The sequence below is a fragment of the Astyanax mexicanus genome, chromosome 4 (genome assembly GCF_023375975.1).
Source record: "Astyanax mexicanus isolate ESR-SI-001 chromosome 4, AstMex3_surface, whole genome shotgun sequence".
NCBI lineage: Eukaryota > Metazoa > Chordata > Actinopteri > Characiformes > Acestrorhamphidae > Astyanax > Astyanax mexicanus.
Window position 1 is genome coordinate 52,119,967 of NC_064411.1, and position 19,543 is coordinate 52,139,509.

Here is a 19,543-nt window from a genome sequence, read left to right on the forward strand (position 1 = left end):
ACTCTATGTTCCATTAAGTGTTTTTTTTATATTAATTTATGTAAAAATCAGTGACTGATAAAGAAAAAGAGTTTGCATTTGAGAATTTCGGGCAGATTTCACTCAATTTTAATTATGCACCTAATTCAGGGTGTTCAATTTGTTTTTACCAGCATCTGTTTTTAATTACAAATTACATTTAACGGTCATTTACCAAGATATTTAAGAAAAACACTTTTTTTTGCCAGTTTTTCTTTATAATCCAGTTTTTTTCTTATTACTAAAATGTAACACTTTTATAATGGATATATAAATTTCAAATAAAATAACTAATGTAAGATCATCACAGATCACAGAAGGGATTTCATTACATATATGTTTAATTTAGGGCAGATTTTTTTTTTTCTGAAGCAGTTCGCTTTTGGTGAGAATAAATATACTTATTTTTAATTAAGCTAAACTGCTGATCAGGCTCAGTTTAATCTGATATATTAGCCAGATAATATACTGCTATGAACTAACGCTGTCTCTGCTGCTGCTCCATGCTGTTTACACACTAAGAGCATGGTATGTGCAGCGTTCACTGCTCACGTGTGCGCTGCATGTGCCATTAAAAAAACACTGTGTTTAAAGGGGCAGCGGCAAATTTCCAACATTCAGTGTTAAAGCAGCTTCACATTAAAAAATGCTTCAATAAGTGGGTTGAATCTCAATATATGTAAAAAATCATTGACTGAAAAAAGAGTTTGCATTTGAGAATTTTAAGCAGATTTCACTCAATTCTAAGTATGCACCTAATTCAGGTTGTTCAGTTTGTTTTACCAGCATCTGTTTTTAATGACAAATTACATTTAACGGTTATTTACCATAAGATATTTATGCAAAAACCTTTTTGAGACAATTTTTCTTTATAATCCAGTTTTTATTATTCTAATCACTGAAACGTAACACTTTTATAATGCATATATACATGTAAAATTAAGGAATTAATGTAAGATTATCACAGAGAGATTTAATTGATAAACATATATGTTTCATTTAGGGCAGATTTTATTTCTGAAGCAGTTCACTCGTGGTGAGAACGCAATCTGGTCTCGATAAATATACTTATTTTTAATTGAGCTAAACTTTAGCTCAGCTTTAGCTCAGTTTAATCTAATATATTAGTCAGATACTATACTGATATGAACTAACGCAGTCTCTGTTGCTGCTCCATGCTGTTTACACACTAAGAGCTGGTATGTGCAGCGTTCACTGCTCACATCTGAGCTGCATGTGCCAAATTTCCAGCATTCAGTGTTAAAGCAGCGTCACACAAAAAAAAAATGCATTAAGTGCTTTGAATTTCAATATATGTGAAAATGAGTGACTGATAACGAGTTTGTATTTAAAAATTTCGGGTGGATTTCACTCAATTCTAATTATGCACTTAATTCATGGTGTTAATTTCGTTTTCCCAGCATCTGTTTTTAATGACGAAAGACATTTAACGGTCATTTACCATAAAATATTTACGCAAAAACATTTTTGAGCCATTTTGTGCTCCATTAGAGTGAGAACTCACAATCCAGCACTGTTTTTTCCCTTGTGAACTGCATATTCTGCTTATTCATTACGGGATTGTGGTCCCTCGTGGACTTTTGTAGAGTACTAAAGCTTTTTACAAGTCCATCAAGGCTAAAGGCTGAGGCTTGCCAGCAACACACAGGCATGAGGAACTGGGTCGCCTGAGCGTAATAGAGTAGTTTACAGCTTTACACTGGAGACAATGCAAAGTAACCATATATATAGAAAGTGCTAATGGGTCAAAGATAGAGCCTTGAGGAACGCCATGTGAGTATATTCACATTAAAAGCCTCATTATTAATCAGTTATCATCTATTTCATATTGTTTATGCCCAGCCCATTCCAATTCCTATTCCAATTTTTCTTTTTAACACTGAAGCGTAATACTGTTATAATGTATTTTGTCGCTGTCCAGTGAAAAACAAGTATATCCATTTTTGTCGATTTTTAGATTACTACATAATTCGAACACACAATTTTTTTTTCACTGTGCCAAATTCCTTGATGATTGGACCAAACAAAAATACTTCAAAATGACCTGAAATATTTTTTTTTTACATTGACTTCCTTTGAAAAGTTGGTACCACTTTAAAATAAAGGGTTTTATAAAGGGTTTATAAATGGTTTACAATTAGTTTATTAATGGTTACTAATTAGGTTGTAAATGCCTTAAAAAGCATTAATAATCAGTTATAACACATACATAGAAAGGGCAATAATGACCTGTTGTTTGTTAAATATTGAACTCACATCCATCTATATTGTTGCCCTTTCTACGTATGTGTTATAACTGATTATAAATGCTTTTTAAGGCATTTACAGCCTAATTAGTAACCATTAATAAACTAATTGTAAACCATTTATAAACCCTTTATAAAGTTTTCTCTCTCTCCTGTAACGTTATTGTTTTGGAGATACTTGCTTTTCATTCGACAGTGAAGATATATAAATTTAAAATAAAGGAATTAATGTAAGATTTTATTGATACACGCAATTATTTTGGAATCAGTAATGCGTTATAATCTTTTTAACACATATTAGTTATGCTACGAAGTTTGACCCAAATTTCCATCATTATCTGCCCCGCCCAACACAATTTTTTTGAGAAAAAAAGAACGTGATCTGGTCTCGATCAGACAGACCCAACTATCAAATATACTTCTTTTTAATTGAGGTAAACTGCTGATAAGGCACAGTTTAACCTGATATATTAGCCAGATAATATACTGCTATGAACTAACGCTGCCTCTGCTGCTGCTCCACGCTGTTTACACACTAAGAGCACAGTCTGTGCTGTGTTCACTGCTCACGTCCACATTCACGTCCCATTGAAAACACTGTGTTTAAAAGCGCAGCTGCAAATTTTCAGCTTCCTGTGTTAAAGCAGCTTCACACTGCACATATATATATATATACATGCGCACTATATTTATTTTCTTGCTCCGACAGCTCTAAACCAATCAGAGGAGACGATGTGCATGTGTGGTTTATTGGTATGTTGGTAGCGTCTTTTGGTGCGTTTAGGTTTATGCCTGTGTGAAACCAAACCAAACAGAGCCTCAAAGCACTAGTTAAGATATTAAAACTGCTATATTGAAGGCCAGGCATTGTTTGTAGGTTTTTATTGTTAGTGGGTAATTAGTATAGGTGTGATAACCTGTTCTGTGGCATTGTGTAATCATTAGTCTGTAGTCTTCAGGTGCTTCAGGAGATTCTTAGAATTTGGAGACAATGAGTGTGAAACCTGCGTTTTGTAATAATGAAAACTATCTATACTAATACTGATACTACAACAAAAAATATCCTATTTTTCAGATTTTACTTTATTTATAGGTTTATGTTTGAATAAAATTAACATCTTTGTTTTGTTTATTCTACAAACTACTGAAAACTTCTAGAATGTATTCAAAAGCAACAAACTGGATGATCACAAGCCATCAAACCAAGCTGAACTTGAATTTTTGTTCCAAGAGTTTGAAGCATAAGGTCACCCAAAAGCAGTGTGTAGGACTGGTGGAGGAAAACAAAACACATGAATAAAAAACAGGATAAAAACAGCATTATTCCACCAAATATTGATTCCTAAACTATTAAAACATTATTATTTGAGGTTTTATTAGCATTTTTTGATTGTTTAAAATATCTGCAAATAAATATTCTAATTGACTATATTTTTATTTAGAATTTGGAAGTGGTGTTAATAGTTTTTAGAATATAATAGCAATGTTCATTTTACATCAAATATATATTATCTATATATATATATACAGCTCTGGAAAAATTAAGAGACCACTTAAATATGATGAGTTTCTTTGATTTTATCAAATTAAAAAACTATATATATAAATAAAACCAAAAGGAAGATGGATGATCACAAGCCACCAAACCAAACTGAACTGCTTGAATTTTTGCACCAGGAGTAAAGCAGCATAAAGTTATCCAAAAGCAGTGTGTAAAACTGGTGGAGGAGAACATGATGCCAAGATGCATGAAAACTGTGATTAAAAACCAGGGTTATTCCACCAAATATTGATTATTTCTGAACTCTTAAAACTTTATGAATATGAACTTGTTTTCTTTGCATTATTTGAGTTTTTTTTTTCAGCCATTTGTCATTTTCTGCAAATAAATGCTCTAAATTACAATATTTTAATTTGTAATTTGGGAGAAATTTTGTCAGTAGTTTATAGAATAAAACAACAATGTTCATTTTACTCAAACATAAACCTATAAATAGCAAAATCAGAGAAACGTAAGTCGTCTCTTAATTTTTTTTTTTTCAATTCTGTATGTACAGTACCTTTTGTCATAAATAGGTTTAAATGACAGAAAAATGTTGAACAATGGTGTGGACCCAAAAACGTCATTATCAACTGTATTACCAACACAAATCTGACCAGTTGTTACCAGTTTGGATGAGTAACATCCTTGTTCATGTCATTGTCATGTCACCGACGTTCTCCTATACCTGGCAACACTTACACATACAGATAATCACATGAATCACACCTATAACATCTACAGCCTGGAGCCTGGAGCGTAAATCTGTGTTACATACAGTTATAGATCTGTAGTAGCTGGATTGCTTTAGTACAGTGAGTCCAGCGCTCTGCCTGTTCCTGCCGAGCCACTCCTTACCTGCGTCAGGCTGGCTCCAGGCCAAGAGGGTTGTTAAGTCACCTGGAGGAAGTGAGCCAATACGGTGGGGCAGGCAGGTGTGCGTGCATGGCTGATATGAGGTAACTCTCTGACCAGGTTCACTGCATTCACTATACACTGCATGGAAAAAATTAAGAGAACACTTCAGTTTCTGAATCAGTTTCTCTGATTTTGCTATTTATAGGTTTATGTTTGAGTAAAATGAACATTGCTGTTTTATTCTATAAACTACAGACATAATTTCTCCCAAATTCCAGATAAAAATATTGTCATTTAGAGCATTTATTTGCAGAAAATGAGAAATGGCTGAAATAATAAATAATGAAATGTTGTAATAACCCTGGTTTTTAATCACAGTTTTTATGCATCTTGGCATCATGTTCTCCTCCACCAGTCTTACACACTGCTTTTGGAGAACTTTATGCCTTTACTCCTGGTGCAGCTGACTAGCTATGAGGAAAACAATAGTTTAGCAGATTAGCAATGTTTTGCAGTTAACTTCAATACATTACATTACATTACATTACATTACATTTGGCAGACGCTTTTGTCCAAAGCGACTTACAATAGTCAAGTACAATGTAAAATAAGTTTAAAGGAAAAACATCTTTGGATAGGGATAAAAGGAGGTCAAAGGGGAATAATAGGATAGAGGAGTGAAGGAGGGGAGGAAGGAAATGGGATTAGAAGTAGTTAGTGTGTTAGAGGTGTTAGGAGAGTAAGTGCTCTTTGAAGAGCTCTGTCTTCAGGAGTTTATTAAAGATAGTGAGAGATTCTCCTGATCTGGTAGTAGAAGGTAGTTAGTTAGAGGTGTTAGGAGAGTAAGTGCTCTTTGAAGAGCTCTGTCTTCAGGAGTTTATTAAAGATAGTGAGAGATTCTCCTGATCTGGTAGTAGAAGGTACACTGTAAAAAATGATTTTTTGACTTTGTAAATACAACAAGGACAATTAAAGTAATTTCTACATGAAAACATCAATTCTGAGAATTACTCAAAAATGTAATGTATAATTCAGTGTAATACTTGGAGTTTCTGCGTAATTGTGTGTCTTCCCATTTAGTTAAATACATTCAGTAAATTTAACTGTAGTAACTGTAGTAAAAATTACTGAAATGTTGTCATCATTACATTAACTAAAGAAATTCAAGTAAAATGTTGCCAAAAGAACGCTCGTGTGACGTCAGACGTTAGACATGCCCCAACTTAATGCGGGGCGCTAGAGTGTGGCTCTGGGATAACAGGTACTGCCTGTCAGATGATTGCTGAACGCGTCTTTCTTCATCCTTTTATCCAGGTGGGAAATAAGTAAATGTTGAAGTGTATAATGTGATATGGGTATAAGAGTGTTGATATGGGTATAAGTGTGTTGTGTGTAATATGAGCCGCCCCGGTATCGTGTTAGCGTTAGCTACCGCGGCTAATTAACTCGGCGCCTGGCCACCGCTATTGTTTGCTAATTTCTCCGGATAGCATTTAGCTAACCCCCCAGCTTTATGACAAAGTGCCCTAGTCTATTCTCCCGCTAGCATTAGCTACCTCCTCTCAGTTACCATGAGGCTAGCCATGTTTACTGTGTATTATATGACTCCCGTTAGCATTTGCTAACTCCTCAGTTACCACGAGGCTAGCCGAGCTTACTGTGTAGTCTATGGCCCTCACTAGCATTAACTGCTTGCCTCAGTTACCACGAGGCTAGCCGAGCTTACTGTGTAGTCTATGGCCCTCACTAGAATTAGCTACTTGGCTCAGTTACCACGAAGCTAGCCGAGCTAGTATATGGCCCTCACTAGCATTAGCTACTTGGCTCAGTTACCACGAGGCTAGCCGAGCTTACTGTGTAGTATATGGCCCTCACTAGCATTAACTGCTTGCCTCAGTTACCACGAGGCTAGCCGAGCTTACTGTGTAGTATATGGCCCTCACTAGCATTAACTGCTTGCCTCAGTTACCACGAGGCTAGCCGAGCTTACTGTGTAGTCTATGGCCCTCACTAGAATTAGCTACTTGGCTCAGTTACCACGAGGCTAGCCGAGCTTACTGTGTAGTATATGGCCCTCACTAGCATTAGCTACTTGCCTCAGTAACTATGCCCTTGGCCAGCGCTTTTCCGCGGGGGTTTCACCTTTTCAAGTGGACATTTGTTAAGCAGTTAACCAGTTAAGCAGTACTCTTACAAAATGCCCATAATTTTTCTGTGTGTTTTGTGTTTAAAAATAAAATTATATTTTGTGGATATTGTGTGTCTTCATTTTTCAGGGAGGTGTTTTAAGCAGTGCCCATTATTAACAAAATACTTGGAGTTTTTAGTGTAATATGTGTACTAGTTTTTTACCAGAAATTTTAATCAAAATGTAACTAAGTAAAAAAATACTTGCTTTCAGTGGTAAATATTACTTTGGTATTACTAATAAAAACTGTAAGGAGATGCAAGTAAATTTTACTTAAAAAAATGCTATGTTAAATTTACTTAGTATTTCTGTGTGTAAAACGTGTACAAGGTTTTTACTAGTAATTTTTAATCAAAATATAACTAAGTAAAAAATACTTGCTTTCAGTAGTAAATTTTACTTTGGTATTACTAATAAAAACTGTAAGGAGATGCAAGTAAATTTTACTTAAAAAAATGCTATGTTAAATTTACTTAGTATTTCTGTGTGTAAAACGTGTACAAGGTTTTTTTAAGTAAATCCTACTCCACATTTTTTTCAGTGTAGTTAGTTAGAGGTGTTAAGAGAGTAAGTGCTCTTTGAAGAGCTCTGTCTTCAGGAGTTTCTTAAAGATAGCGAGAGATTCTCCTGATCTGGTAGTGGAAGGTAGTTTGTTCCACCATTGGGGAACTCTGTATGAGAACAATAGGAAAAGTGGGAGTGTTTGCACAATAGCTAACTGGTTGATAAACTTTGCTAATGAGTTATAGCATGTTATAACAAGTTCTTATTGTATTCAAAGTTGAAAAACCATGAGAAGAGCAATAATTTAGCAGTTTAGCAACTTCCCTAGCAGTCAGTTAACTCCAATAGGAAAAGTGGGAGTGTTTGAACGATAGCTAAGTATTTGCTAAACTTCGCTAATGAGTTATAGCGTGTTATAACAAGTCCTTGTTGTTTTCAAAGCTGACAAACAATGAGAAGAACTTTATTTTAGCAGTTTAGCGATGTTTTTCAACCTGTTGCAACTCTGACAGGAAATGGAGGAGTGTTTACACAATCACTAAATAGTTGCTAAACTTCGCTAAAAGAGTTATAGCATGTTATAACAAGTCCTTATTGTATTTAAAGGTGAAAAACCATGAGAATAGCTATAATTTAGCAGTTTAGCAACTTCCCTAGCAATAACCTAACTCCAATAGGAAAAGTGGGAGTGTTTGCACAATAGCTAAATAGTTGCTAAACTTTGCTAATGAGTTATAGCATGTTATAACAAGGCTCTATTGTATTCAAAGATGAAAAAAACATTATAAGAAAAATAGTATAGCAGTTTAGCAACTTTTCTAGCAATAACCTAACTCCAATAGGAAAAGTGGGAGTGTTTGCACAATAGCTAACTGGTTGCTAAACTTCGCTAATGAGTTATAGCATGTTATAACAAGTCCTTGTTGTTTTCAAAGCTGACAAACAATGAGAAGAACTTTATTTTAGCAGTTTAGCAATGTTTTTCAACCTGTTGCAACTCTGACAGGAAATTGAGGAGTGTTTACACAATCATTAAATAGCTGCTAAACTTTGCTAATGAGTTATAGCGTGTTATAACAAGTCCTTATTGTATTTAAAGGTGAAAAACCATGAGAATAGCTATAATTTAGCAGTTTAGCAACTTCCCTAGCAATAACCTAACTCCAATAGGAAAAGTGGGAGTGTTTGCACAATAGCTAAATAGTTGCTAAACTTTGCTAATGAGTTATAGCATGTTATAACAAGGCTCTATTGTATTCAAAGATGAAAAAACATTATAAGAAAAATAGTATAGCAGTTTAGCAACTTTTCTAGCAATAACCTAACTCCAATAGGAAAAGTGGGAGTGTTTGCACAATAGCTAACTGGTTGCTAAACTTCGCTAATGAGTTGTAGCATGTTATAACAAGTCCTTATTGTTTTCAAAGGTGACAAACCATGAGAAGAACCTTATTTTAGCAGTTTAGCGATGTTTTTCAACCTGTTGCAACTCTGACAGGAAATTGAGGAGTGTTTACACAATCACTAAATAGCTGCTAAACTTTGCTAATGAGTTATAGCGTGTTATAACAAGTTCTTATTGTATTCAAATATGACATGATAATAACCACAGTTTAGCAGTTTAGTGATGTTTTGCAACCAGTTAACTCTGATAGGAAGTGGAGGAGTGTTTACACAATAGCCAAATTGCAATCAGTTAACTCCAATAGGAAAAGTGGGAGTGTTTGCACAATAGCTAAATAGTTGCTAAACTTCGCTAATGTGTTATAGCATGTTATAACAAGTCCTTATTGTATTCAAAGATAAAAAAAAAAACATGTGAAGAGCAATAATTTAACAGTTTAGCAACTTCCCTAGCAATCAGTTAACTCCAATAGAAAAAGTGGGAGTGGTTACACAATTGTTAAATAGTTGCTAAACTTGACTAATGAGCTATAGCATGTTATAACAAGTCCTTATTGAATTCAAAGATGAAAAACCATGAGAAGCATTAATTTAGCAGTAAAGCGACTTCCCTAGCAACCAGTTAACTCCAATAGTTAAATTGGGAGTGTTTGCACAATAGCTAAATAGTTGCTAAACTTCGCTAATGAGTTATAGCATGTTATAACAAGGCCCTATTATATTCAAAGAGGAAAACCATAAAGTAGAACCACAGTTTAGCAATTTAACATCTTTCCTAGCAACCTGTTAACTCCAATAGAAAGAGTGGGAGTGTTTGCACAATAGCTAACTGGATGCTAAACTTCGCAAATGAGTTATAGCGTGTTATAACAAGGCCCTATTGTATTCATAGGTGACTAGCCATGAGGAGAACCATATGTCAGTCTGTGAGATTATGGTATATGGTTGCCTGAGCTTCAGGAAGCCTCAGTTCAGCCTGTGAACATTGCAGGAAATGAATGGCCGGCCCTTTATCGCCTCTCCCAGATAACAACCAATAAAGAGCTGTTCAGGAATTTATCTCCGTGTTCGTGGGAGTGCGTGGGAGATGACCTCCTGGCCTGAACTGGGGCAGTAAAAATTGTATAGCGAAAGTAACAAACACGACTCTCAGGCTCTCAGAGGGGTTTTCTTAGCGTTAGCTTAACCTCCCTGATAGAGTCTACTTCCTCATATCGTAAGCCATCATGCTAATCTTGGCTGGATGCCCCTCGGCTAAATATGGGCTAATTGCTCCAGTGGAAGTCGGTGGAAACGCTGGAAACAGTTCCTTATAACCTCTGTGGGAAGAGCCTGGAGTGCTAAGCGTCTGCAATTAAGCTAATTAGCTAGCGCTGTTCATTTACACGCTGGAGGAAATAACCTATATTTGCTTTAACTGGCATCGACATCTGTTTGCATGGAAAAGAGTGTCTTGTGCATCTAAAAATTGAATTTGAATATCATTGAAATGTTACTTTATTTCAGTAATTCAGTTAAAAATGTGAAACTCATATATTATATACATGTATTAAACACAGAGTGATCTATTTTAAGCATTTATTTATTGTATTATTGATGATTATGGCTTACAGCCAATGAAAACCCCCAAAAAATCAGTGTCTCAGAAAATTGTAATATTATATAAGATCAATTGGTACTTGATCTTATATAATCTTATATAATATATATATAATTGGTACTGCTGAAAAATGAATTCTGCATCTCCATAAAAGTTCCATAAACCATCACTGATGGCGTAACATGAAATAAACCAATCAGTGTGCCAGTCGTCATTCCCTTTAAGAACCAGGTGAGCTATGACTTTGGCACATTCATATTTTAACAGTGCGGCGCTTTTGCGTGTCTCAGCAGAGGATACTGACCTGCTCGTTCACACTGTGAAGATACACCAGCAGCTCAATTAAGAGAACAATAATGATATTTTGTTCTTTATTCTGCTTATTTTTGATGTAAAACCTGCATTTAATTGTGTGTTTAATGAGTGGAGGTGTATGCGCGCTGTTCACTGTTGTCAGGGTTTTAATCAGTCAGTGGTGCACCTGTATTTCCTGCCGCCAAGACAGAAACACATTTGCCAGATATTTACCTGAACATACCTCACTTCCAGACCACCGTGCCCATCACCATCACCTTTAATACAGTATATTTCTAAACTCTTATGCTATTTTATTTTGGTGCAGGCGCAAAGCGTGAAAATAGACCTTGAGGGATCCTTGAGAATCCTTGAGGGATTCTATAGAACAACTACTGTACTTTTTAGAGATGTGATTGTAAAGAACCTTGACAAGCTCTAAGGTTGTAAAGAACCTCCAGAATGTCTTTCCATGTGATGTTACAGTATGTTGTGATGACTTGCTAGACTTGGCTGTAGGCCTGTCACGATAACAATTTTTTGTAAATGATATATTGTCCCAGAAATTATTGGGATAAACGATATTATTGGCATTTTAAGACTATTAAATGTCACTAATATAATGATAACATAATATTAAAACAGAGGAATTGCACCCTTTTAAAAACAATAAACTCTTTTCATTCCTGTTCACGGACCTAATTTTATAACCCGAAAAGTTCCCAGCTTGAACAAAAGTAGGTTATAGTCATAAATAATGTATATATACACATTGCGAAGGGTGGAGGCAGGGGAAATATGGGTCCACCCCACACCATGACGTGCAGCCCCGGTCTGTCCCAGCTGGCCCGCATTGGACCTGCATAAAGACTCTGCATCAGCCTTCACTCGAGAGATACCCTGACGGTGAGAGGAAGGCTAAGGCTAAGGCTGTTACTATGTTTCTTTAAGTTAGTTTTGGGTGCTGATTTTTTTCGTTTTTCCTAATAAAGGTACGTTTTGAGTTCATTTACTCCCTCTTTCTGTGTCTCTGTGCTTCTGCACTAGCAAGTCATGCCCACAGTCACAAGATCCGTGCATTTTGTAAGTGCAAACACAATAGATAAAATCACGAATATTAAAATGACTGAGATCACGTTCATTTATTGAACGATAATTCAATGTTATTATGTTATTATTGTGACAGGCCTACTTGGCTGGCCACTTTATTAGAAACAAGAAACACTTACATCATAGCTCCAACTTCTTGGTCTTCAGTGAGGGACTGTAAAGCTCTGTTGATGCTTAGTCATCCTTTATCACATCATCATTGGTCAGTTTCTGACCACAAAACCACACTGTCAGCTAAATATTTAGCCCAAATAGCCCATGACTCTTCAACCAGGGACACTGAATTTTGTTCAACATTGACTAATAGACTCATTCCAGAGCCAAAAACTCCATGAACCATGAACACGAGGTATGCCTGGGACCTACACAATCCTGAATTAGTCAGGTGGTTTTAATGTTATGGCAGATTTGTGTATTATAAGCTAGCTAGAGCTCCTAAAAGTGCTCAAAAATGTATTTTTTTCTAATAAAGTAGACAGCAAGCGTAAGTAAGTGTATTTGTTTGCCCTGTGACCGAGTATTAGCACTCTGCCCGGGAACACAATCACGGGTGATTAAAGTTAGGGGAAATTAAAGAACGCAGCTGGCCTCCTTTAGCTCTTTACTGACTGTGGCACCCTGAGGCCTGTTCGTGTGGATTAGCTCTGCATGGAGGAACCGTTCCAGAGGAGGCAGAACATGACGAGAAGCACTCAGGACTTTTTATTTAACAGATTTCTGGGCAAAAAGTTCTGAGGTTGACGGAAAACAATTGGAGAACTGAGTCATGGGTGCTGGTTTTATACAGTGCTTCATAGTTAAGTAGATTTTTCTAAAATTAACATTTTGTATCTCATTTTATGCTGTTTTTGACATTTCTACCAAAATATGTTATGGTAGAAATGCTATAAAAATGACTTTTTGCTAAAATTATTGACGTCCATTGAAAGTTAAAAAGGTTTTTCCTTCTCTTGTAAAGTTAGCATTTTTGAAATCAGAATTTTTGCTTCATAGTAGTGATATGTATACAAAAAAGGAAGAGAGCTCTTCAGTTTCTGAATCAGGTTCTCTGATTTTGCTATTTAGAGTTAAATGTTTGAACAAAATTAACATTTTTGTTTTATTCTATAAACTACAGACAACATTTCTCCCAAATTCCAAATAAAACTATTGTCATTTAGAGCATTTATTTACAGAAAATGAAAAAACAAAAAAGCTTGAAAAATGCAGAGCTTTCAGACCTCAAATAATGCAAAGTTTTAAGAGTTCAGAAATCTAAATTTGGTGGATTAACCCTGTTTTTTAATCACAGTTTTCATGCATCTTGGCATCATGTTCTCCTCCACCAGTCTTACACACTGCTTTTGGATAACTTTATGCTGCTTTACTCCTGGTGCAAAAATTCAAGCAGCTGCGTTTGGTGAGTTTCTTTGATTTTTCCAAATTGAAAACCTCTGGAATATAATCAAGAGGAAGATGGATGATCAGAAGCCATTAAACCAAACTGAACTGCTTGAATTTTTGCACCAGGAGTAAAGCAGCATAAAGTTATCCAAAAGCAGTGTGTAAGACTGGTGGAGGAGAACATGATGCCAAGATGCATGAAAACTGTGATTAAAAACCAGGGTTATTCCACTAAATATTGATTTCTGAACTCTTGAAATTTTATGAATATGAACGTGTTTTCTTTGCATTATTTGAGGTCTGGAAGCTCTGCATCTCTTTTTTTTGTTATTTCAGCCATTTCTCATTTTCTGCAAATAAATGCTCTAAATGACAAAAATATTTTTATTTGGAATTTGGGAGAAATGTTGTCTGTAGTTTATAGAATAAAACAACAATATTCATTTTACTCAAACATGTACCTTTAATGCAGACAATGTGTGAGCACCTTGTGTGTAGTTCTCTGGTACGAACTCTTTGCTCATGAAGAAGAAAACGAATGTGAAAAAAAAAACACTCTCTCACTTCATCAAAAGCTGAAAACAACATGCGAGTGTGTGAGAAGCTGTTTGTGCCGCTCGGTGCCGGGTTTCAGTTTCTCTATGAAACACTCCTGTAATTATTCCTCACAGGCTGCAGTTAATGATGACTCTGGAAGCTCCAGTCATTATCTTGATGTCACTCCTGCTCTGATTAAGCTCATGAGCTCTGCAGCGAGGCCGAGCTCACGGGATGATCTGTAATAAGCAGCTTCGGGTTTTTGTTGTCAGGAACAGACATGTCGAGGAATGCAGCTGAGAAATCTTCAGTAGTGAGAAAATCACTGCAGAAATCTGCGCTGAGCTTCTGGAGACTCTGGATCAGTTTTAGAGGAACAGTGTGTTACTTTTCACTACTGGTTATTGTTTAGTTATGCACCAATCAGCCACAACATTAAAACCACGCACAGGTGAAGTGAGTTATAGTGATTATTTTATTAAATATAAAGGCGTCTGTCAGGATATACAGTATTTTATGATATATACACTGGTTAAGCATAACATTATGACCACAAATTTTTAAAGATCCACTAAAACAAAAGAAAATGATGTCTTAAAACAGCCAAGTACACTTCTTATTTCTTCTTATTTAGTATATTTATAATATACAAATACATATACTACTTAACATATCTATGCACACATACATGTACTCATTAATTAAGTTTGTTTTTATCATGGTCTTAGGTGGCTGCTACGGTTTTTCTAGATGTCCAATATGTTAACGTGTTAATTTCTATGGTGTTGCTAGGTGGTCGCTAAGGTGTTTCTAGGTGTTTACTGTGGTAAACACGTTTGTTGCTATGGTGTTCCTAAGTGGTTGCTAAGGTTTTTGTAAGTGTTCAGTATGGTACCGGTACATTTACTAAGTTGTTTTTAGATGTTTTTTATGTTAACATGTTAGTTTCTATCATGTTCCTAAGTGGTTGCTAAGGTGTTTCTAAGCGTTTAATACGGTACACATTTGTTGCCATTGTGTTCCTAAGTGGCTGCTGAGGTGCTTTTAGACGTTTAATATGGTAACATGTTAGCTTCCATTGTGTTTTAGGTGGTTACTAGGATGTTTTTAGGTGTTTAATAAGATAACATGTTTGTTGCTATCGTGTTCCTAGGTGGTTGCTAAGGTCTTCCGATGTGTTTAATATATATAATAACCGCACAGTTATTAAAATGTTTCTATATGTATAATATGGTAACATGTGGATAGTAAAGTGTTTCTATATGTTTAATTTGGTAACATGTTAGCTTCTATGGTGTTTTAGGTGGTTACTAAGGTGTTTCTAGGTGTTTAATAAGATAACACGTTAGTTGCTATGGTGATTCTCTTTAAAAAATTGATACAATGTTAGGTATAATGTTGTTTGGAATGGCATTAAATCCAAAATCCAAAAATATAGAAGGTTACCTCAGGGCAACACCACGTCATCTTTATTACAGACTTTTTAATTCAACATATTTCATTATTATCACGTGTTTTATTCATTCTAAATCAGACAAATCTGAGTCTGTTTGTGTTTCACTGCTCTTACACTCTTTCTTTTATTCTAAGAGGCTCTTTGTTATCAGAGCCTGTAATCCAGACCTGCTGCCACCCACAGGAATCCACCTCAGACGAGACGGTATCTGAGGAATTATCACGTCTGAGGAGATTATAGAGGCTCTTCAGTATTTTATCATTGATTCTGTGATTTATTCGATGATCTTTCTGTATTTGCAGTATATAATATGATATTGAGTATGAGTCAGTATCAGTATGAGCGCTGGTTTCTGTATTACAGCTCTACTCCAGTGGTTTTACTGAGGTTTGAATGGCGTATTGTTTTGTTCTGAGGTTTCTGCTGCTCAGGGCGTCTTCTTCACAGCTGGATTCATGTCTTTGTGAGCTGCGTGATTTATCTCGTGTTGTTTTAAGTGGATCTGTGTGAAGATAAGATTTGTAATCAGATTCATCCTACTGTATATGTAGATCATCTTCTTGTCCTGAAGGCTGTTCTGCTCTTCCTGCACTGAAAAAAATAAATATGATAAATAAATTGTACTTAAAAAAAGTTTCGCAACTTTCTGCATTTGTTTTTTTTTAAGTAAATTTAATTTCAGATCAATTTAAGTAACTTCAACTCGGCTTCAAGACCAAGTAAATAAGTGAACTGAACTTCAGTCAATCCTTTCTTTTAGTAAACTTTACTTCATTTATTTTTGCTGAATCAAATATTATAATATATTATAATTATGATTAAAGGCAGAAGTTGCTGTAGGTGCTGTGAGCAGTGAGCAGTGTGAGGAGAAGATCCAGGAAGAGAGGAATGAGAGAGCGTTGGTTTCAGTCTGTCTGTCTGTCTGTCTGTCTGTCTGTCTGTTTGCTGGTTTTCATGCTCAGTCACTGAATCATGAACCAGTCTCTCATTCCTGTCTACTGGGTGTACTGGGTGTGTTCCATTATGAGCGTCTCTGGTTTTGTTCTTCGCCCTTTTATGAGAACTACTTCATTATAAACCTGTATTATATTATTATAAATGAATAAAAAAACATTTTATAGCTTATATATAGCACATACTATACATTAGCAAAATAAATAAAGTGCTTTATAGAGCAAGCTTACGGTATCTAAAGAGGTGTTGTGGTGTTGCTAGGTGGTTGCTAAGGTGTTTCTATATGGGTGTTTCTATATAGGTGGTTAATAGGGTAATGTGTTGGTTGCTATGGTGTTCCTAGGTGGTTGGTAAGATTTTGCTAGGTGGGTAATAGGGTAATGTGTTGGCACTCTTTCTCCCTCACTCTCTCGCTCTCTCTTTTTCTCTCTCTTTCTATTGTACTGTAAACCTCAAAGAGTTGTGTGTGTGTGTGTGTGTGTGTGTGTGTGTGTGTGTGTGTGTGTGTGTGTGTGTGTACAGTCAGAGTTCAGGGAGGAGCTGCTCTGGTTCTAATCAGAGTAAGAGTTACTGTACATTAGCCCAAGAGAGAGTGACTAAGAAAGAGAGAGAGAGAGAGAGAGAGAGAGAGAGAGAGAGAGAATAAAAGAAAAAGTGCAAGAGACAACAGAAAGAAAAAGGCATGAAGGAATTGAGAAAAAAGACAAGGATAAATAGAAAAGGATAGAAGAGAGATGGGGAGAGAAACTGAAAAAGAAAAGTGGTAGGGGTAAAAGAAAGAAAGAAAGAAAGAAAGAAAGAGAGAAAGAAAAAAGAAAGAAAGAAAGATGTAAAAAGACAAGGTTGAAAAAAATAATTTGAAAAAATAGAGAAAAAGAGGTTAATAAAGGAAATAAACAAATAAAATGACAGAGGAATGGAGAGGGAAAGTGGAGGAAATGAAAAAGAAAGAAAGAAAGAAAGAAAGAAGCGTGAAAGGTGCGGAATATACAGAGCAAAAGAAAAAATATAAGAGAAAAAAAACAGAAGAAACAGAGGAGGAGTAAAAGGGAAAGAAAGAAAGTGAGAGACTGAGGGACAGAGGGCGAGTAAACAAGATAAAGAAGGTGAAAGAAAAAAGAAAGAGAAAGTAAGATAAGTACAATAGAAAGCGGGAGAAAGAAACTGAATGAGAGAGGTATGATCATAGAACAGGATTTTGTTTTGCGTCCCGTGACTTTTGCCATTTCCCATGGAAGCTTAAGAACACTGCACTGAGCTGTGGGATATGTGTGTGGGGGGTTTCCTGCATTGAAAGTGAATAAAATAGTGACTTCTGCTCAGAGTTGCATGTCTTTAGGCATGGACAGTTTCAGCCAGAATCCACCGGTCACCATCATTACCACAGCACTGTATAGCTATATAGTGACTTAAGGTTTTTTTTTAAAGGTCAATTTAAAAACCCAACCCACTTAATATGACTTCCCCTATTACTAGTGATGCTACAACACAAGGAGGGTGAAGACTAGCACATGCCTCCTCCGATACATGTGAAGTCAGACTCCGCCTCTTTTTGAACTGCTGCTGATGCAGCATTGCTAAGTAGCATCACTGCGCTAACGCTTGGAGGAAAGCGCAGCGACTTGGTTCTGATACATCAGCTCACAGACGCAGCCTTGTGCTGATCGACATCACCTTAGGAGTCATGAGGAGAAAGAGCGCCATCTACTGTACCAACCCAGAGAGAGATAGAGCAAGGCCAATTGGGCTCTCTCAGGACTCCAGCAGCTCATCCCAATTATAGTGGCAGTGCTTTATACTGCTGGACCAATCAAAGCCATGCTTAAGTGTTTTAATCCTCTCTTTTTCTCTTTCTTTCTCTTTTCTGTATCAGTGTGTCAGGGAGGGAATAACAGGATGACTCTGCTGAGCACGGTGGACGAGCACTATCAGAACATGGTGAAGATGTACAGCAACTGCACTGTCATCCTGGAGAACCTGGAGATCACCTACACCTCGCACGAGCACGACCTGTCCTTCCTCAAGGTACGAATAAATAACACACCTCTCAGCAGCACACTGTGATACCTAACATTCTCCTCACAGCTCCTCACAGACCACAGTACCTCCCCTTATAAACTAAAGAATGAGTGAGTGAATGGATCAACTTTCAGCACTGGGGTCTTCAGATCAAGTCCCTACCTGGGTGCAGTTTGCAATCTATATAAGGCACTGTATAAGTGTAACCTTAAAACAGCTCTGGGAAATATTAAGAGGCCACTTCAGTTTCTCTGATTTTACTATTTATAGGTTTATGTTTGAGTAAAATGAACATTGCTGTTTTATTCTATAAACTACAGACAACATTTCTCCCAAATCCCAAATAAAAGTATTTTAGTCATTTAGAGCATTTATTTGCAGAAAATGAGAAATGGCTGAAATAACAAAAAAGATGCAGAGCTTTCAGACCTCAAATAATACAAAGAAAAAACAAGTTCATATTCATAAAGTTTTAAGAGTTCAGAAATCAGTATTTGGTGGAATAACCCTGGTGGTTTTTAATCAGTTTTTTTGTTATGCATCTTGGCATCATGTTCTCCTCCACCAGTCTTACACACTGCTTTTGGATAACTGTATGCTGCTTTACTCCTGGTGCAAAAATTCAATTTTAATTTGATAAAATTGTAATGTTTATCATCAATCGTCAAAACTTTTTAATAAAGGACAGCCAATCAAAACACAGGGAATTTAGGGTGTTGAAAAGTTTTGGTATCACATCACCTAATATTCTATTAATCCCAATAAAATTCACAAATTTTTATAATATGATAAAGATAAGGCAGTCAAAAGGAATTTGGGAGCTTATACATATTTATATTACATATTTACATAATTTTCCTGCCTTCAGTCTATCGAGGAGGTTGGTGGCTATGTTCTGATTGGTCTCAACAAAGCCCCGCGAATTCCACTGGACAACCTGAGGATCATCCGTGGACACACGCTGTACGATGGGCTTGCCCTGGCAGTCCTGTCCAACTATAACAACAGCAAGGGCCTGAGAGAACTGCCCCTAATCAGCCTGACCGGTAAGATCTTATCAGTGGTGCAATACTGTATCTACAGTGGTATGAAAAAGTTTGGGCACCCCTGATCATTTTCAGGATTTTCCTTTATAAATCATGTGTTGTTCAGATCAGCAATTTTAGTTAAAGCAAAGACTGTAAAAAAGATGGACGCTGTGTCGCAGTTCCCATTCATTTAATGAAAATGAAGCCAAAATCTTTCGCCATGTTGGCGATACTGATACCCGAGTCTGTGGAGAGACAGCCTACTCATTTAAATAACCCCGCCCCTGAGGGCTGCCTCGAGGTCACAGGCTGCAGAGCTGACAGTCTGTTATTGGTCCCGCCCATAACCAGCCCTTTTACAATAACCACACCTTTTTTGAATA

The 19,543-nt window shown here is 36.3% G+C and overlaps 1 protein-coding gene across 1 annotated transcript in view; it reads left to right on the plus strand.

Moving 5' to 3' along the window:
- The window catches only part of egfra (epidermal growth factor receptor a (erythroblastic leukemia viral (v-erb-b) oncogene homolog, avian)), a 119,827-nt gene that overhangs the window by 57,455 nt on the left and 42,829 nt on the right, over positions 1-19,543 (plus strand). Inside the window, exons 2-3 of the mRNA XM_022678693.2 lie at positions 17,987-18,138; positions 19,001-19,178. Of these exons, the coding sequence (XP_022534414.2) occupies positions 17,987-18,138; positions 19,001-19,178 (330 nt within the window). The remainder of the gene's footprint in view (positions 1-17,986; positions 18,139-19,000; positions 19,179-19,543) is intronic.